Source organism: Kryptolebias marmoratus, linkage group LG4, assembly GCF_001649575.2.
Source record: "Kryptolebias marmoratus isolate JLee-2015 linkage group LG4, ASM164957v2, whole genome shotgun sequence".
In the NCBI taxonomy this organism is placed as follows: domain Eukaryota; kingdom Metazoa; phylum Chordata; class Actinopteri; order Cyprinodontiformes; family Rivulidae; genus Kryptolebias; species Kryptolebias marmoratus.
This window is the reverse complement of record NC_051433.1, coordinates 11049428-11065000: the sequence shown is the minus strand read 5'-3', so window position 1 is coordinate 11065000 and position 15573 is coordinate 11049428. Positions and strand designations below refer to the sequence as shown.

Here is a 15573-nt window from a genome sequence, read left to right as displayed (position 1 = left end):
GGTTGCGAGCGCGAGCAGAGAGAGGCGAGCGCGAGCAGAGAGTGTCGAGCGCGCGGAGAGAGAGCCGAGCGCGAGCAGTTTGTCAGAGTTGAGCGGTCTGTACTCTCAAATCAGTGTCACTGCGCGCTCAACCTGGTGGCACGCGCGCTCAACTTGGTGGCACAAAAGTAACGCCATATACGTGCAGTTCATTAAAACCGCCAAGAGGGGGCGACAAACGTTCACGTAAAAAAACGGTCGATCAGTCGAGTGGTGTGATTGGCTGTGACGTTGCTAAGCAACAAGGACTCGCAGCGGATTCAAATGACCTTAAAACGGAGTGTTACAAAACACACCTATTGACTTCAACTAAAAGTACTTTGATGCAAGAATTACGAAACCTATATTTTCCAGTTTAATCGGAAAACATATAATTATTGATATGCTGTGTGTAGTTTTACTGCTGTCAGTCAAAACTAAGTCAAAAAGTAAATACATTTGGTTTTGTTTAATTGATTTGTCAATATCAGTCTTGTTAATATGTAAAAGTTTATTATTAGGTACATAAATTAAAAAGCTGTTGGAATAATGTGGTAAATTCTAAAATATATTCCCTTCTGATTCGTATGTGTGAAATAAAACTAATACACTGTACAGTAAAGTACATTTAATCTCTTATATCTCTTCAGTAAATACATTTTTTATCAAGTCTGATAAAATCTAACCTACAATTGGCTTCTCCAATGCATATTTCAGATGCACTTTTATTGCTGCAAAGTTACAAAAAGTATCTGTTCTTCTTATTCCAGTCGGTTAAGTTTGGGACTCACAGCATCCATTAAATAAAGTACTATTTAGTACTATCTAAAGTACTATATCTTATCTGCTAAATGTCTGTGGTGCTGCAGAGATTAATCTGGTTTGTTGTGTTGTTTTTTGTCATAATGTAGGTAAGAATGAGCAGTTTTAGGCTCATTTTAGGAGCCACAAAAAAAAATGGAAACCTTACAAACACAATTTTAACTTTTGTTCCTTTTAATAAAACCCTGCATAAAAACATAAATACACAGTATTATACTGTAAATGACACCAGGCAGTCACACTGTTGTATAATCTCTAGTTTACAGAGGTACAGGATTTATAGGATTCTCCTTCATAAGTTGATCAAAACAAAACAAAAAAATGATCACAGCTTTTAATTACAAGGAGATTTCATAAAAAATTAAGCTTTAAAAAAATTAGAAAACATCTTCTTTGTTCACTGATGATCTGTGAAGTTTCTCTTCTGTTCAAGGCACCTTCTGGTTGAGGCGGTTTTATTTGACGTCACTTCCAGCATATAACAATATTGGGGTCATTTTCCAAACGCTCATCCAGCTCCTGGTAACTAATACCTGCAAAATAGGCAAATCACAAGCAAATATTTATTTTTTCTGCAACAGCAATAATTAAAATAAACCAAATGCTATTTTTTTCCATTACATTGTACAGTACAATCCAGGGCAGACATGGATGTTATCACATTTATTACGTGTGAAGACGTAGTGACACAACTTCTACAGACATCTCAGCACCCGTTTGCTGTGGTGCCTCCGGGACTAAAACGCACAAAAACCTTTACCCCTGAGCTCACTGCCGTTTGATTCTGCATCGATTTTAACGTCTTACTTCAGAGCTTTAAAGTGTTAAACGGTGTTGCCTCTAAAACCCATTGCAGAGCTCCTGACACAGTCGAACAGCATCCTGTTAGCTCTTACCTGAGGGATGAATTTGGAGAAAGTTCAACACAAAAGGAGGTTTTTTTTTTTGTTCCGTCACCTGATGAAACCTAAAACCCCCGCAGAGAGATAACAGGTACTAAAACAGGGGTTGCAACATCACTGCGTTAACTCAGGCTTTCTCCCTGAGGCAAATCACAAATAGATTTAGGCTGTTGTGGGAAAAGTTATAGGAAAAAAAAAGAAATAATTAAAGGAGGAACGGGTATCACCCACCGCCTTAAAAATAATGTCACGCATGACCTCATGTGACACGTACGTGTTGTGAATGACTCTCAGCGACTGCCACGTCAGATTTCAGCTCAATATCAGTACTGGATTATAGACATTTTTGTGTTGGCTCATATTGATTAGCTGTGGCGGCCATTTTGAATTGGATTGACTCCAAAGGTGGATCAGTCTTAGACGCACATCCAGTAATAACTGTCTGAGTTTGATTAAAATCCGTCCAGTGGTTCATGAGATATTTTGCTAACAAACGGGCTGTGCACAGACCAAGACATCCTGACATTTTCATTTCTAACGAAGCTCTTTGTAATTTTATTTTTGCTTCATCTAAAAGTGAAGATGAGTATGGAAGGGTGAGGAATGAGTTCACGACAGGCTTTAGTAATAAACATGCTCATGTTTTCACTGGTTTTCATCACAATCAGTAATCCACACACAGAAAAGAGATATCTGTGATTTATGTTATAAATATTGGACAGGTTACACCCTGGACAGAGTGCTACTTCCTAAACACAAACAAGAGACGCTTTCACTCACACCTCGAGACAATTTAGAGTTACCAATTCCCCTAATGTGTGTTTTTGGTATAAATAATGTGTCAGACCTTTATAATGAGTTTATAAAACAAAAAAAACTACTGGCGTTCCCAACTACAGGATGTGACCGGCTGTTATGTTTACTCAGTCCTGGTCGGTGCCAGCTCAGCTCACCTACAAGTTCAGCTGATGCTAAAAACGAATCGGTACCTGGTTCCACCTGCAACACAATGAGGTCACGGGAAGGCGTCAAGCGAGCGCCTGGAAACTCGCCTGTTTTGCAGCAGATCTCATCGTAGCTGTGGCTGCCGGTGTACAGTCGAGGCAGCCTGCTTCTCTCGTCGCGCGCCACCTTCACCGGGTACTTCTGCAGCCGGCGAATCAGACACTTCATCAGTCCGAACTGGATCAGCCTCCTGAACGGAAACCCCCAAAAACGCCACCCAGTGTTTTTGAGGCGCTCTAAAGCTCATAAAGTCATTTCAGGAAAACAAAACAAAACAAAAAAACACAGTGAGCGGCACCGACCTCTCATCGACCCTTTGGAGCTGCTGCGAGTAGCGGGAGCAGAGATCTCTCATGGTGGTTCCTGGACTCAGACCACAGTACAGCTGGAACACGTCCCTGAGGCTGGCACGTTTCTGACCTGATGGTAACCAGAATAAAAAGCTGCGTCCAACACTTCAACACTTCACGCCTGACCGTGACCTCCTTACCCTGCTTGGTGACATAGCCGAGGCATTCCTCCTGAATGGACTTGTCATCGATGAGGCTCTGAACTTTGGGGGTTGTGCAGTACACGTTGGAGTACTGGAAGAAGTGATAAAAAACACCAAAATAGATCAAAACCTCAAGTAGTTACCACTACTGATGAAGCATATTCGAGGAAATTAAAATGGTGGCTCTTATGCTCATTTTATGAACTCAGTGCAGGAACATGGTGGAAAAGACTTATAAATTGTGTTTGTTCTGGTACCTGAAATATCGACACCAAAGTCACAACCCCATAATACCTGTAAAAAAGGAGAATGTGGGTTTAAACACATCTTATTCGACGTTTCCCTTGTAAAGAGCCTAATCTACTATAAGAATGTTGCTTTTTTGATTATTTGATGCAAAAAACCTCTAAGAAATAGAGCAGTGCAGCTAATTTTGTCTTGAACCTGCACCGTCCTGTTGTGATGCATGTGAAGGCACTGTTTTTTTTTTTATTTAAAGTTAAAAAAAAAAGTACTTGCAGGAGATTTTGCACAGCAATGCGAACGAGATTCAGCTCCACATCTGCCTCGGCAGAGATTTTCTGAATGTGCCTGAATCCATCAATGTAAGGCAGAATCTGCAGAAAACAAAACACAACATTTTATCTGTTTCGAACTGCAACTGAATAAAAACTACATTCACTTTGTTGCACACTATAAACATGTGAAAATGGCATTTTATTACGGCAATAGCAGCGACAATTGCACCAATTAAACGGCACCTTCTCCTGGAAGAGAGCCTCGCTGCCACGCATAAAACAAAACGACTGTGAGACGCGTCCATATCTCTTTTTAAGAAGCGATAATCTTTCATTCGCTAATCTTTCGATCACTGCTTCTTGGAATTTAGGCGGGAGGCCTATCACTGCTGATATCGACGGCCACGTGTTGTTCTTGCCTGTTGAGTTGTGAGATCCCACTGAGATTTGATGTACAGGTCTTTGCACTCGGCGAAAACAGGAACGTCGTATTCCTGAACGATCGGTGGATCCCGCCTCAGCTGGATCAGCTTCAGGTGGATGGTGTTGGAATCATCTACAAGCAGAGGAATCGGACGGGGTTAAAAACTTGCGACCCAGCTGCTCTTCACGCGCAGCAGTGTCCTTTTGTTCGGTTCTGAAGTGCTTCTATAAACTCGGTTTTTNGGGGACTCGAGCCAGAAGCCAAAAATAACCAAATATTTCCAGGAAAGAAATATTCTGCGAGGAAGAGGCTTGGCAGAAGGTCTTTAGGAGATTCTTTGAACCTCAGAAGCACGCTTTACAAAATGTTTTACCTGGAAAAACAAGAAGTAAAACTAAATCTAATAGAAGATAAATCGTTTATCAAGCTGTCAAGCAAGGTCTGAGAATCAAAAGTGCATTGTGGATGATTATACTTAGAAAACAAAACAAGACAGAACCATGAGCAAAAGCTCGAGCCAACTTTAGAGCTGATCTTAGTAAAATACCAGTAAATTTGGGCAGTCAGCCTTTAATAACCAAGCATTCAAGCAGCAAATACCTGGAATACTGTAAGCCGTATTTACCTACAACAGACACTGCAGTCATGGTGAAAAGTGAGCGCACCCTTTTTCAGCTGTAAAAGCTTTATGTTCCAGGACGCAGTAAAGATTATCTGGTCCTTATCAAGGCTTACAATTAGGTCAGCTCATGCTTGGATAAACAAACACACACACACACACCACCACGGCATTATTCAGCAGAACCTAAAACCCGGGAGCGGTGAGAGTGAGAAAAACTAAGTGCATACATCCCGTAATGAAGTGGCTCATAAAACCCGACTCAGCAGCAGTAATTCAGAATAATTATAATGTCAGGTCTGTTGACTTTTATTCTTTGATTTTCTGCTGACGTGCTTTGCCTTATTATCTTGTCACGAGGTCCCCTTTTGGCCAACTTCAGCTCGGACCTGTGTTTGCAAAACAAGCCTAAATTACCAGGCCCTCCGCCCCTCTCCTGTGTTTGACTGTTGTCATGAGGCGATCGTGACGATTGGTTGTGTTTTTTTGTTCTTTTTTGGCCAAACGTGGTTCTTCGTATTTGTGTCCTTCGGTCTTTGTATTTTTCTGCTCAAAGGACGTCATTCTTGAGGCCTAACGGCTTGTTCTGTCAAAGGTTTGCAGTCTTTAATCAGTTTTGTTTTTTTTTTTTTTTTTTCACAGAGAGAGGAGGATTTCTGAGAAACCTCTCAAACGAGCGTTTTCTTCTAATTGCCTCGACAAGAGATTGAAACGAGCGAGCTGAGGACGGCACAATCTGAGATGGATTCCTTTAACTGTTTTTTTTTTTAAACACATTTTTCACAATTTTCTTTTACAGTTCATTTGAGCAAATCTGCTTTTATCGAGGTGCTCATACTTACTGACAATCAGCTAATCAATTCATTTGATTATCACCACCTGACAAGTATTTACCTTCAAATAATCCGGAAAAAGAAAAGGATGAACTTAGATTTTTGCACAGTATCTTTAAATTTAATCGTCCTAAACAAATACTGCTAAATACTGACATTCTATTTACCCAATTTAAATTTAAAAAGGACCAGATGATTTTTTTTCCTTATTTCCTGATAAATAAACCCTAATACTGTCAGGATGTATTTGCTTTTTACTGTGTTAATGTGTTTCTAAGAAGATTTTTCTTCTCATGTTTTTGTTTGTTTTCACAAACCATCAACCTGCGAAGACTTCCAGACAAAACTGATGTATGCATCTTCATAAACATCATAATATACGACACCAAAAGCCGCAAAGCTGCAGCGTTAGGTCAATGCTGCGTTAATTAGTCTACCTATTAAGGTTATCAATGCAAAATGCCTCATAATATTAAAAGCACAAGCAGATGAGGCGAATAAGATTATGAATTTAATTAGCTCCTTGTGTTGCAGATGTGTCCTTGAATCGTGAGCGAAGAGCAGCAGCCCGATCCTGTCAGATGTGACGTCGGCTGTAGTTTATAAACAGCTGTGATATGAGCAAAGAAAAACAAAAACTAGTAAAATAAAAAGGGAATCTCTTCTAGTTCAGGGATTTAAATGAAAATAAATAACATGAACTAGAAATCTTTATTAATCAACAAGCATTCACTGCCGCTGAGATATCTCTCATAAAGATGCTTCTCAGTGAAATCAAAATTGAAGGAGGAAAAAATGACCGCATAACCATGGATTGATTTTATTTATCGTTTTAGTGACGTGATTGGCCATAAAATGGCACTTTTACATGTGAGGCCTCCTTTTATTTTTCAATAAGTGTGGGTTATCAGTATAAGTTGCCATGATGATAGACTCCAGCTCTGTGGAAGTTGTCTCACCGAGACACGAATTCTGCAAAGTAAAATACAAGACAGTACCTATGGGTAACGTGCAGGCTCCCGTGGCGTTAAGATCCTCCAACAAGGTCGACATTATGGGCAAAAGCTTCTGCTTGCTCTCCTCGTTCGATATGAAGCCGCTCTCCAGCTGCAAGTGCAACAAGGCAGGAAAAAGGCCAACATCACAGCTCGGACGTGTCACAAAGGCAAAAGCAAACCGATGAGGCATTAAAGCATTACCTCTAGAGTCGTGAGGTACCCAGACAGCTTCTTGACGATTGGCTCGAGCGCACACGTGTTGGTGTGAGCGTCGCAAACAAAGCCCAGGTTAAACAGAAGGGCGTTTCGGCTGTACTTTTTATGCTCGATGCACACAGGACAGCCGATTAACTTTTTGTCCATCGCAGTCCTACAAAAGACGATAAAATTAAAATGATGTTTGATAAAAAAAAAAAAACAACACAAAGGTACTTTTGACAAAGAGCTGAGCTGGATTACATACACTGTAATTAATTTGTTTTGTAGTTCAGGTTTGGTGATAATGTAGACTTGAACCGTGTCAAATAACTCCCGTGAAATGTACTCCTCTGGGACCTGTCAGGAAAAAGGACAGAACCATGAATGTAAACTAATTAAAGCAGAAAAAGAAACTATAAATCACACAAGAAATTAGAAGTATTTTTTTAAATACCTGCAAACACAAAGAGGTAGCTCACAGGAGTGATTAAAAATCGCAATGAATGTGCATAATAGTTCTAATAATACAGTTATGCTGGTTTTATTACAGCTGTCTAAGGCCAACAAGATAAGTTTATCTTTAAACAAACATCCCTACTTACCTGATATGTTATTTTTGGGCCCAGAGTAGGATGAAATTCACTGAAAAATATACACTCTATCCGTGTGGCCATGCCTGCAAACCTCCTAACAAGAGGTTTAAAACCTGGTTAATTAAATGTCTATTTAACTTAAACTAAATACCTTCAGCTGAATGGTGTCAGAGATGACAGCTGAGTCTCCTCTCTGACATAAACAGTGCAAGCTAGCTAGCTAGCATTTAGCCTCACCGTTGAAACAAAAGTTAGTGAGTCGCCTTTAAGCGTTTTAAATAGTTGTTACATCATGCTGCGTCCTACCAACTGTGCTATTGGGTTGTTTTACTGAAGCATCGTTGCTTTGAGGCCAAATAATTTACCAACGCGATTCAATGTCGGCGTCTGAACTGACAAGACTGGGACGCAACAACACTGCTGCATTCAGGGACCCCACGGAATTTACACAGTCATCCGTTAGAACGAGAACATCGGGGCAAATAACACTTAATAACATCTTAATAAAAGAAATAGAATGTAAAAAGTCGAATCAAATGTCTAAATGGAAGGCTTTAATGAAGATATCTTTTGAACAGTCTTAGCCAGAAATCTTTTATAGGGTGGTAAAGTTCTCTTTAAGATACACAGTTTTTTTTTTGTTTTTTGTTTTTTTTTTTTACCGTAAACTGTTTACACTATGAATTAATATTGATTTAAGAGTTTTGTGTGCAACCTGTCACGAACTTTCAGTTCGTTTTGGCGCTTTATTTTGTGCACAGTGCTGTTAAGTTTTAAATTTCCAAAAGTCTTTGAAGGAAGCGCCCTTCGGTAGCGTCAGTCCTGCGTCGCATGACGTATTGCGTCATCAGAATGTTTCGAAAACAGTTTTTCTGCGACATGTGTGTAAAAACGTACTGCTGCTTTCAGAATATTATGCCAATTTCTTATGCATAGTTACGTGAAAGTGACCTTGCAAGTGTATTTTTAGGATATTTGTCGGTTCATGATGATAAGGCAGCGAGTAAATAAACTTCACAGGAGCCGTAAGTAAGTGAACAATGACGCAGGGACTTGTTTATTTAGCCATGTGGAGAAGGACACTGAGTACAAACCACAGATGTTTGGGATGCAGAGGGGGAGGACTTTTAAAGGTAATTGTTTGTTGTTTGAAGTCAAAACTCCACAGCAGTTCATATAATTACAGGAAGACAATCAGTGTCTGATCTGTAATCATTTCATCTTTTATTACTGTTATTATTATTATTAATATTTATTGCAGCCACCACAACTTGTTGCATGCTAATTATTTGGTAAATTAATATGAACTTTTAAAAGGGGAAAAATCTTTCTGAAATAACCAGCTGCAGCCTCAGGCAGGAAAAATAAACAAAGCTGTAACAGACCGTGCTCAAGTTTTATGTCATCACTCATTATTTATTTATTTTGCTTCCAGTGAACCAGAGTTTTTGCAGTCTTTTAAAGTGTTGAGCAGTATTTCTTTAGGTCCACTTTAAAGATAATTATTTATTTATTTGGAATTTAGCTGCTTTTAAAATTTATTTTAAATTCAGTACCTGTGCATTTTATTGTGTTTTAATGTTTATTAAGCCACCCAACTCTGACCTATTAATCATTCAGGCATAACATCTGAATGGATAAATGTGGCAAAACACTAGCTAAAAGCTAAAAGTAGCAAAATGCTAGCTAAATGCACCAAAGAGATTAACTCAAAGTAGCAAAAGGCTAGCAGCTAAAACCTAAAAGTGCCTAAAGGGTTGCTTAAAATCTAAATTTAACAAAAGACTAGATAAAAGCATCAAAAGGCTCGCTCAGAACTAAAAGTAGTATAGCCAGTTAAAAGCTAAAAGTTTCAAAAGACTCGCTTAAAGCTAAACAAATGAAAAGTCTAGGCAAAAGCTAAAGGATATCTAAAAGCTAAATGGAAAAAAAGAGCTAGAAGTAGCAAACCACTTTATAGTTTTTATATCTTCACTGATTTGGCACTTTTCTCTTAGTTTTTATTCAGTTGCTCATTAATCTGAGTGGCAGATTGATTTATGAGACTGAGCGGTGATTTGTTGACTGAAAACTTTCAGCTACAACTTATGACCAGCCTGAGTCTCTGTTAACCCTCAGCTGAGACGGTAATCCGTCATTGTCGCGTCGTAAATTTCTCCTCAGCTGTGTCCGTTGATAACATGTTGAAAGTTCAAGGAGCCCACCTGTTTCAGAGTCTGTTTTCGCTTGGTGCTTGTGTTCGTCTGGGGTAATATGTTCATGTATGAGGAAGAAAAACGTTTTTTGCTTTCAGCGGGTCTGGAGTGCTCATAGCAGGCTCGTAAGCGGCGCTCCAGCCTTACCTGCAGACCGGATCACGGCGCTTCAGGCAGCGGATTTATGGAGGACACGCTTCGAGGAGGAAGGTGTCACGGAGCCCGAGGAGTCCAGCCGGTACATCATCGCTCATGTGCTTGGAGCTAAAACGGTGAGCCTCGGTCCACATTTCCTGTACGAAATGTCGCTCCAGAGATGCTTAGAAACTAAAAGTACGTCCTGGTCTTTATTCAGATGGAAAGTGTCGAGCCGGAAAGGTTAACGGAGCACCTCAGCAGAGGGAAGACAGAGCAGGTGTGGCAGCTCTGCACCAGACGTCTTTCAAGGTAAGTTTCTGCGCGCAGTAAATCTCTCTGCGCAACTACAGGTGATGGTTGTTGCTAAGAGTACTCCGGCAACGACGTGCAGAATGCCGGTGCAGTACGTCATCGAGGAGTGGGACTTCAGAGACCTGACGTTGAAGCTGAGACCTCCTGTGTTCATACCGAGACCTGAAACCGAGGTTAGAAACCGCCTGAACATCACAAACGCAACCGTCAGGCGGCCCGAAAGCATGAAACCTGCCCTGTTTTATCGGTCGATTCGGCGCAGGAGTTGGTTGAGCTTGTGCTCACAGATCTGCGGAGGAAATCCGGACCTGGAGTCGGTTCCGAGTCCGGGCAGACGTGCGTGGAAGTGGGCTGTGGTTCCGGTGCCATTTCTCTCAGCCTGCTGAAGAGTCTGCCTCAGGTGAGCTAATTGCACGTTTGGAGACGTCGAGTCTCACTTCACTGCCAGCAGCGAAGCTTTAGGAATTCCACAGGACGTCTGTTCACTTCACCTTTTTAAAATGTGCCAACAAGCAGGCGAATCACCAGGACTACTGTTCTTTAAAGTCTGGACTGATGATTATTGCTTTCACTTTCCATTATCTCTGGTACATTTTGTTTCCAGAGCATCATGGTGACTTAAAGCATTTAAAGCGCCTCACATCGAATCAGAAAAAACCCATAATTGAAGACACTTTCTTCATTTTCCACTGATAAACGCGTTTGTAGCACAGTTCGCTGCAAACAGCTTCACTCATTTGACGTATCAGCAAACACCCTGCGACCTGATGAATTACATGTCAGCTCTTAGTTACGCCGCCATGAAAGGTGGGCGATCATGTACGGATGTGGATAAATGTGTTGGTTCCCTTCGACAATGATTAAAGAAACTGGTCGAAGAGCTCCGGGTTCATCTCATCGGTCCCTGAAGCTTTGAGGCTCATCAGCATCCATTTTGGTGAACTCCCGTCTGGCTTTTTTGTGTTTTGTAAACACAAGTTGTAATAAAAGACACATTATGGTGTGGTGGCGTCCGAGCTCTAATGTTCTAAACCTTTAACACAGAAATATTAACAACAATAACAATCATTTTTCATTGTCATTCTTTATAAAGATGTATTATAAATATTTACTTAAGGCTTCATGAACTAGGAATATTAGATTCAGCATTGAAACAGACACTAAGATCACTCAGATGGACCAAATATTCCACTTTTATGGGCAAACCCATACTTGGTCGAGGAGTTTGTCTGCCATCTTGGATTAGAATTTGCCAGTCGGCCAGATCGATTCAGCAGACCCTTGGAAGCAGTCATTTCCAATCTGGTGCTTGTATTTTGCACAATTCTTGTTCAAAACTTTAGTTTTTCTCCACCCTGCCGTATTGAGAAAGACCTCTTTAAAACCGTTGCTGCTGATCGGTTCAAACTTTTTGTATTTTATTCCACAAACCTGAGAGCTTGAAAACTTTAAAAAAAATCGATTCCCATTTAATCCCAGGAGAACTGAACCATTTCACAAAATCAAAGTTCCTCGAAGTCCCACTAGAACTCGTTAAACTTCCAGTTATTGGTAGCTTTCTAACAAGCTTTTCTTGGTATTTTGATCGTATTACAGTGCAGCGGCTGGAAGAATGTAAGACTTCAGATGCGTTGCTGGAGACGTGTCGTAATTTAATCCCACACGTTCCATTTCCTTGTTGAAACCTGTCAGTTCGGTTGGGTGTGTTCGGCGGGGTTATGTCAGGATTACCACATGTTGTCTTAGGAGGCTGCTGCAGATGACTTCGCTTTTCTGCAACGCTGCGCCTCGTTTTCAGATTGTGGTGTCGATTGTGTGTTTTTCACCTCCAGCTAAGGACACGACTCCTAGAGTTGTTGTTTGGTTTTTTTTATTTCACGATATCTGAACTTCACACTTAAATAGTTTCAGTTAAATGAAATCTGTTTTTTTTTACGTCACGTCTCAGTTTTACCGTTTTAGACCAAAAGGAGCTAACATTCCTTGAAGGAATGCTTATCTGCCGCCGCACCGCATGCCAAAGTTTCAAACAAAGATCTTGAACGATCTGTTGAGGCTCAGAGAATATTGTGGGGATGACTCTCAGCTACTACCACTCCAGACCTCAGCTCAGTATCTGTAAAACCGACTGAGTTAGTCATTTTTTATGTTCGAAAAGGTCAGTTAGCTGTGACGACTCCAAAAGTTTGTTTATTACTTTCTGAGGTTTATTGAAATCTATTTTATGGTTCATGAGATATTTTGCTAACAGACAAATGAACACACACAGGGAAATACATTATTGCTCGTATTCATGAAAGAAATCCCAGCTGAAAGAAAAACAAGTGAATAAAACGTCCGAAGTGAGATCTGATCCACGTGGTTTGGTGAAAGCTTTTGTCTGATTTTTATTTCCCCACGTCGTCCTAAGTCAACAGTTCCAATTGATTTAATGCAAACAAAAACAGAAAAGGTGAGAGAACAGAACAGGTTCGACTCCCCATGTGCGTTTCTCCTTTCCCAGCTCCGAGTCTTTGCCTTGGATCGAAGCCAGGATGCAGTTGATTTAACCGGAGAGAACGCGTCGAGGTAATTGTGTCACAGAACGCAGAAAACAAGTTGTAACTTTTGATTTACTCTTTCGATGTTTAATCAATGTTGTTGTTGGTTTTTTTTTTTATTTTGTAAACTGTGCTGGCTGACAAAAAGAGTTTCCTCATCAGGTTGGGGCTTCGGGACAGATTACAGATTTATCAAGCCGATGTTATGAAGAGTAAGTCGAGAAATCCTCTGTTTTCTGACCAACAAACCTGAACACGCGGCTAAAATTTAAATCCTTGTGTTTTCCCAGATGCAGAAAGTGTGTTAAGCCTCTGTGGGTCAGCTTCGGCTTTGGTCAGCAACCCGCCATACCTGTTTTCAGAGGATATGGCATCACTGGAGCCGGAGATTTATAGGTGACTCAAATACGTCCTTTGCCAAATTTTGTATTTTTGGCGTTTTGAAGACGTGCTCAAAAGATTGTTTTAGTCGCTTACGTTGGGAGAAAAGCTGTTCTCATGCAGTGGAAATAAACGCATATCAACAAATCTAATATGGAGTTTATAAATTGTGGATTTAAAGGGGCAGTTCAGGCCTTTTTGGTCTGATGAAGTGACAAGCTAATGGCTAGTTCAAGCAGGCCCATCGGTGCCAGCCTGAAAAAAGTTAATAGTTGGTTCTTATAAACGCTGATTTATAAGCCTTTACGTCACTTTCACATGACAGCGTTATTTACGTAAAATTCTGTGCACTTCCGGAGACACTTCCAGTTTTATCTTTCCTTACGGGTCCTGAAGGGGTCCTTCTACAGGCCGGGGACAGAATAAGAAAAAGTTTGAGCTCTATTTGTTGCCGTACCGACCGCGTATTGTGAAACTGAGAGCAGCGTAAAGGTTTATAACGTAGTGTTTGCAACTCACTCTGGTCCCACTCCCCTTGAACTGGGTGTCAGCTCATCAACTGGGTCAAAACGGAACTCTGAGAGCGTTTAAAGAGATAACGGATAAAGTATCGCGTTTATCACGACTCCGCTTAAAAAGATCTGAGCCGTCTCTTTAAAGTCAAAGCGGCACATTGAGTTTTATTATTTAAAGACGTATTTTTAAAGCAGTAAGACTCAGAAAACTGAATTCAAATAAAACACATCTGGGTGTGTGAGAGAAAAGCCAACGAGCTGTGTTGTTTCGTTTCTCCGCTCGCCGTCCGTCAATGATTAAAAAGGGTCCGTTCTTAGGTAAAGTTCAGTCGGGTCAATTTCAGATTTATTAGAGATTCCCCGTCGAGTGAGGGAGGAAACATCTCCTTTCACTCAATGATTCTCTGGGATTAGTTACTGTTTGATAAGCTGCTCTGATACACAAGCCTCGGCTCTGTGGACTCGCTGTACAAACAGACAGATAAGAACTCGTTTAGTTTCCATCATTGTCACATTAAAACATTAAATATATTTACGTGCGGGCTCGTTCTAGCACCAGAATGCCCCCCCCCCTCTTCCCCCCCGCCCCGCCTGCGGCTGCTCCTCTTCCTCCGGCTGAATGTGCTCATTTGAAAAGCCGCCAGAGGAGATCGTCCAGCTCCTCTCAGGAAAAAAAAAAAAAGAAAACATTTATCCAAGCTGTTTTTCATTCAGAGCATCACTTCAGTGTCATTTAACAGCACCGTTTGTCATCTCGGCGTGTTACTCAACACAATGGGAGGAAATGGCTTTCTGGGAATCAGCATTGTTGACATAATGAACTCTTTCTATGATACGAATTGCTTTTTTCTGGGGTAGCAGGATGTGTCGATTTATGCCTCAAAATTTCCGACACTTCAGGGAAAAGACTTGAGAGAAATCTGCTCCACTGACGGATGAACTTCATCCCTTTTTCCAACGAATGGATCATAAATTATTATCCATAAATCAAGACGACGAGGCTTTAAATCACACATCATAATAATACGGAAACTACAAGCAGCTTGATCAACCTTAATTAATAATTTCACTGTTCTTACAATTTAATTTACGGTTTCAGCCACTCCGCTAAATTAGATTCTCCGTCTTGTCGTTTGTACAAACACAACCTGCTTGTATATTTTCACAGATTTAAAAAAACTCGCACAGTAAATTAGTACAACGGATCAAACTCTGCTCGTTTATAATTAGTTGTTATTGTGCACCTTTATGGTTTATTTGTGGGATGTTTTTCGGGAATGCTGAATGGAAAGTTTGTAATGAAAATATTTATATTTGGGTGAAAACGGTGCATCATAATAGAGGTTCAAAATATTAAGAGTAATGAGCCACTGATATGTTGTTGATAACAATATCTGTTGAAAAAAACTCATCTTTTTCCTTTTCCGTGGGCATTTAGGACCCATAGAATGTCATTAAAAGGCATTTTGTGTCTGCAATTAATTTCAATTCTTTGCAGTAATGATATGGCATACATTAATGTCGCAACACAATGACGTTTTGATAGATTACGCAGCTTTAGTTTATACTAATTTAGAGGTTTATTTCAGAATAATCAGCCTTTAGAAACGCAAAAGCATAGGAAGAATTTTAAATGCAACATATAGCTCTTAGGTTATTATATTTTTTTATTAAATATAAGATTTTGTGAACGTATTTTACCTATATGCTGTTTTTTATGCATTTAATGCCTCCAGATATGAAGATCCAGCTGCTTTAGACGGAGGAGAAGACGGCCTGAATGTGATCAAACAGATTTTAACTCTGGCTCCGCTCGTCCTTTCAGATCAGGGGTGAGAAACCTCAGGGTTTGCCTCCCAACACACACACACACACACCTGGGATTAATTTCTAACTGCGGTGGCGACTTGTCACAGGAACAGCGAGCTCTTAAAAAAACACCAGTATCGTGTTGCGTCTTTAACAAGTTAAGCTTTTCTGAGAGACTTCCCGTGAGGCCGCTTCCAGGCACAGGCTCTCGTCTCAAGGTCACTTCTGATAATCCCGTCCTCTCTCCCTTTTTTTTTTTT

The 15573-nt window shown here is 40.5% G+C and overlaps 2 protein-coding genes across 3 annotated transcripts; one reads left to right on the top strand and one right to left on the bottom strand.

Annotated features, from left to right (window-relative positions):
• Positions 1 to 996: 996 nt before the first annotated feature.
• Positions 997 to 7863, bottom strand: nprl2 (NPR2 like, GATOR1 complex subunit). 2 transcript variants are annotated; one of them, XM_025004175.2, is made up of 12 exons: positions 7433 to 7863; positions 7096 to 7187; positions 6834 to 7002; positions 6633 to 6741; positions 6155 to 6244; positions 4178 to 4314; positions 3760 to 3857; positions 3498 to 3534; positions 3238 to 3331; positions 3050 to 3167; positions 2795 to 2937; positions 997 to 1373 (listed from the first exon to the last, which is right to left on the bottom strand). In XM_025004175.2, the coding sequence occupies exons 1-12, from the start codon at positions 7502 to 7504 to the stop codon at positions 1306 to 1308; spliced, it is 1227 nt and encodes a 408-aa protein (XP_024859943.1). In that variant the 5' UTR covers positions 7505 to 7863; the 3' UTR covers positions 997 to 1305. The 2 variants fall into 2 exon arrangements, with proteins under 2 accessions (XP_024859943.1, XP_017263538.1); XM_017408049.3 differs by lacking the exon at positions 6155 to 6244 and having other exon boundaries at positions 7433 to 7861.
• Positions 7864 to 8251: 388 nt separating this feature from the next.
• On the top strand, positions 8252 to 15567 carry hemk1 (HemK methyltransferase family member 1). The gene is made up of 9 exons (XM_017408029.3): positions 8252 to 8556; positions 9717 to 9890; positions 9974 to 10065; positions 10148 to 10241; positions 10331 to 10468; positions 12572 to 12636; positions 12771 to 12820; positions 12899 to 13004; positions 15241 to 15567. Exons 1-9 carry the CDS (start codon positions 8464 to 8466, stop codon positions 15338 to 15340), a joined length of 912 nt encoding a protein of 303 aa, XP_017263518.3. The 5' UTR covers positions 8252 to 8463; the 3' UTR covers positions 15341 to 15567.
• Positions 15568 to 15573: the final 6 nt, after the last annotated feature.

Coding starts and splice junctions, on each gene's coding strand:
- nprl2 (XM_025004175.2), bottom strand. CDS start 7,504: ATGGCCACACGGATAGAGTGTATATTTTTCAGTGAATTTCATCCTACT. Junction 3,332..3,497: donor CTTTGGTGTCGATATTTCAG/GTACCAGAACAA, acceptor CACTTCTTCCAG/TACTCCAACGTGTACTGCAC. Junction 1,374..2,794: donor TGAGATCTGCTGCAAAACAG/GCGAGTTTCCAG, acceptor CCTATTTTGCAG/GTATTAGTTACCAGGAGCTG.
- hemk1 (XM_017408029.3), top strand. CDS start 8,464: ATGACGCAGGGACTTGTTTATTTAGCCATGTGGAGAAGGACACTGAGT. Junction 10,242..10,330: donor TACCGAGACCTGAAACCGAG/GTTAGAAACCGC, acceptor GATTCGGCGCAG/GAGTTGGTTGAGCTTGTGCT. Junction 10,469..12,571: donor TGCTGAAGAGTCTGCCTCAG/GTGAGCTAATTG, acceptor CTCCTTTCCCAG/CTCCGAGTCTTTGCCTTGGA.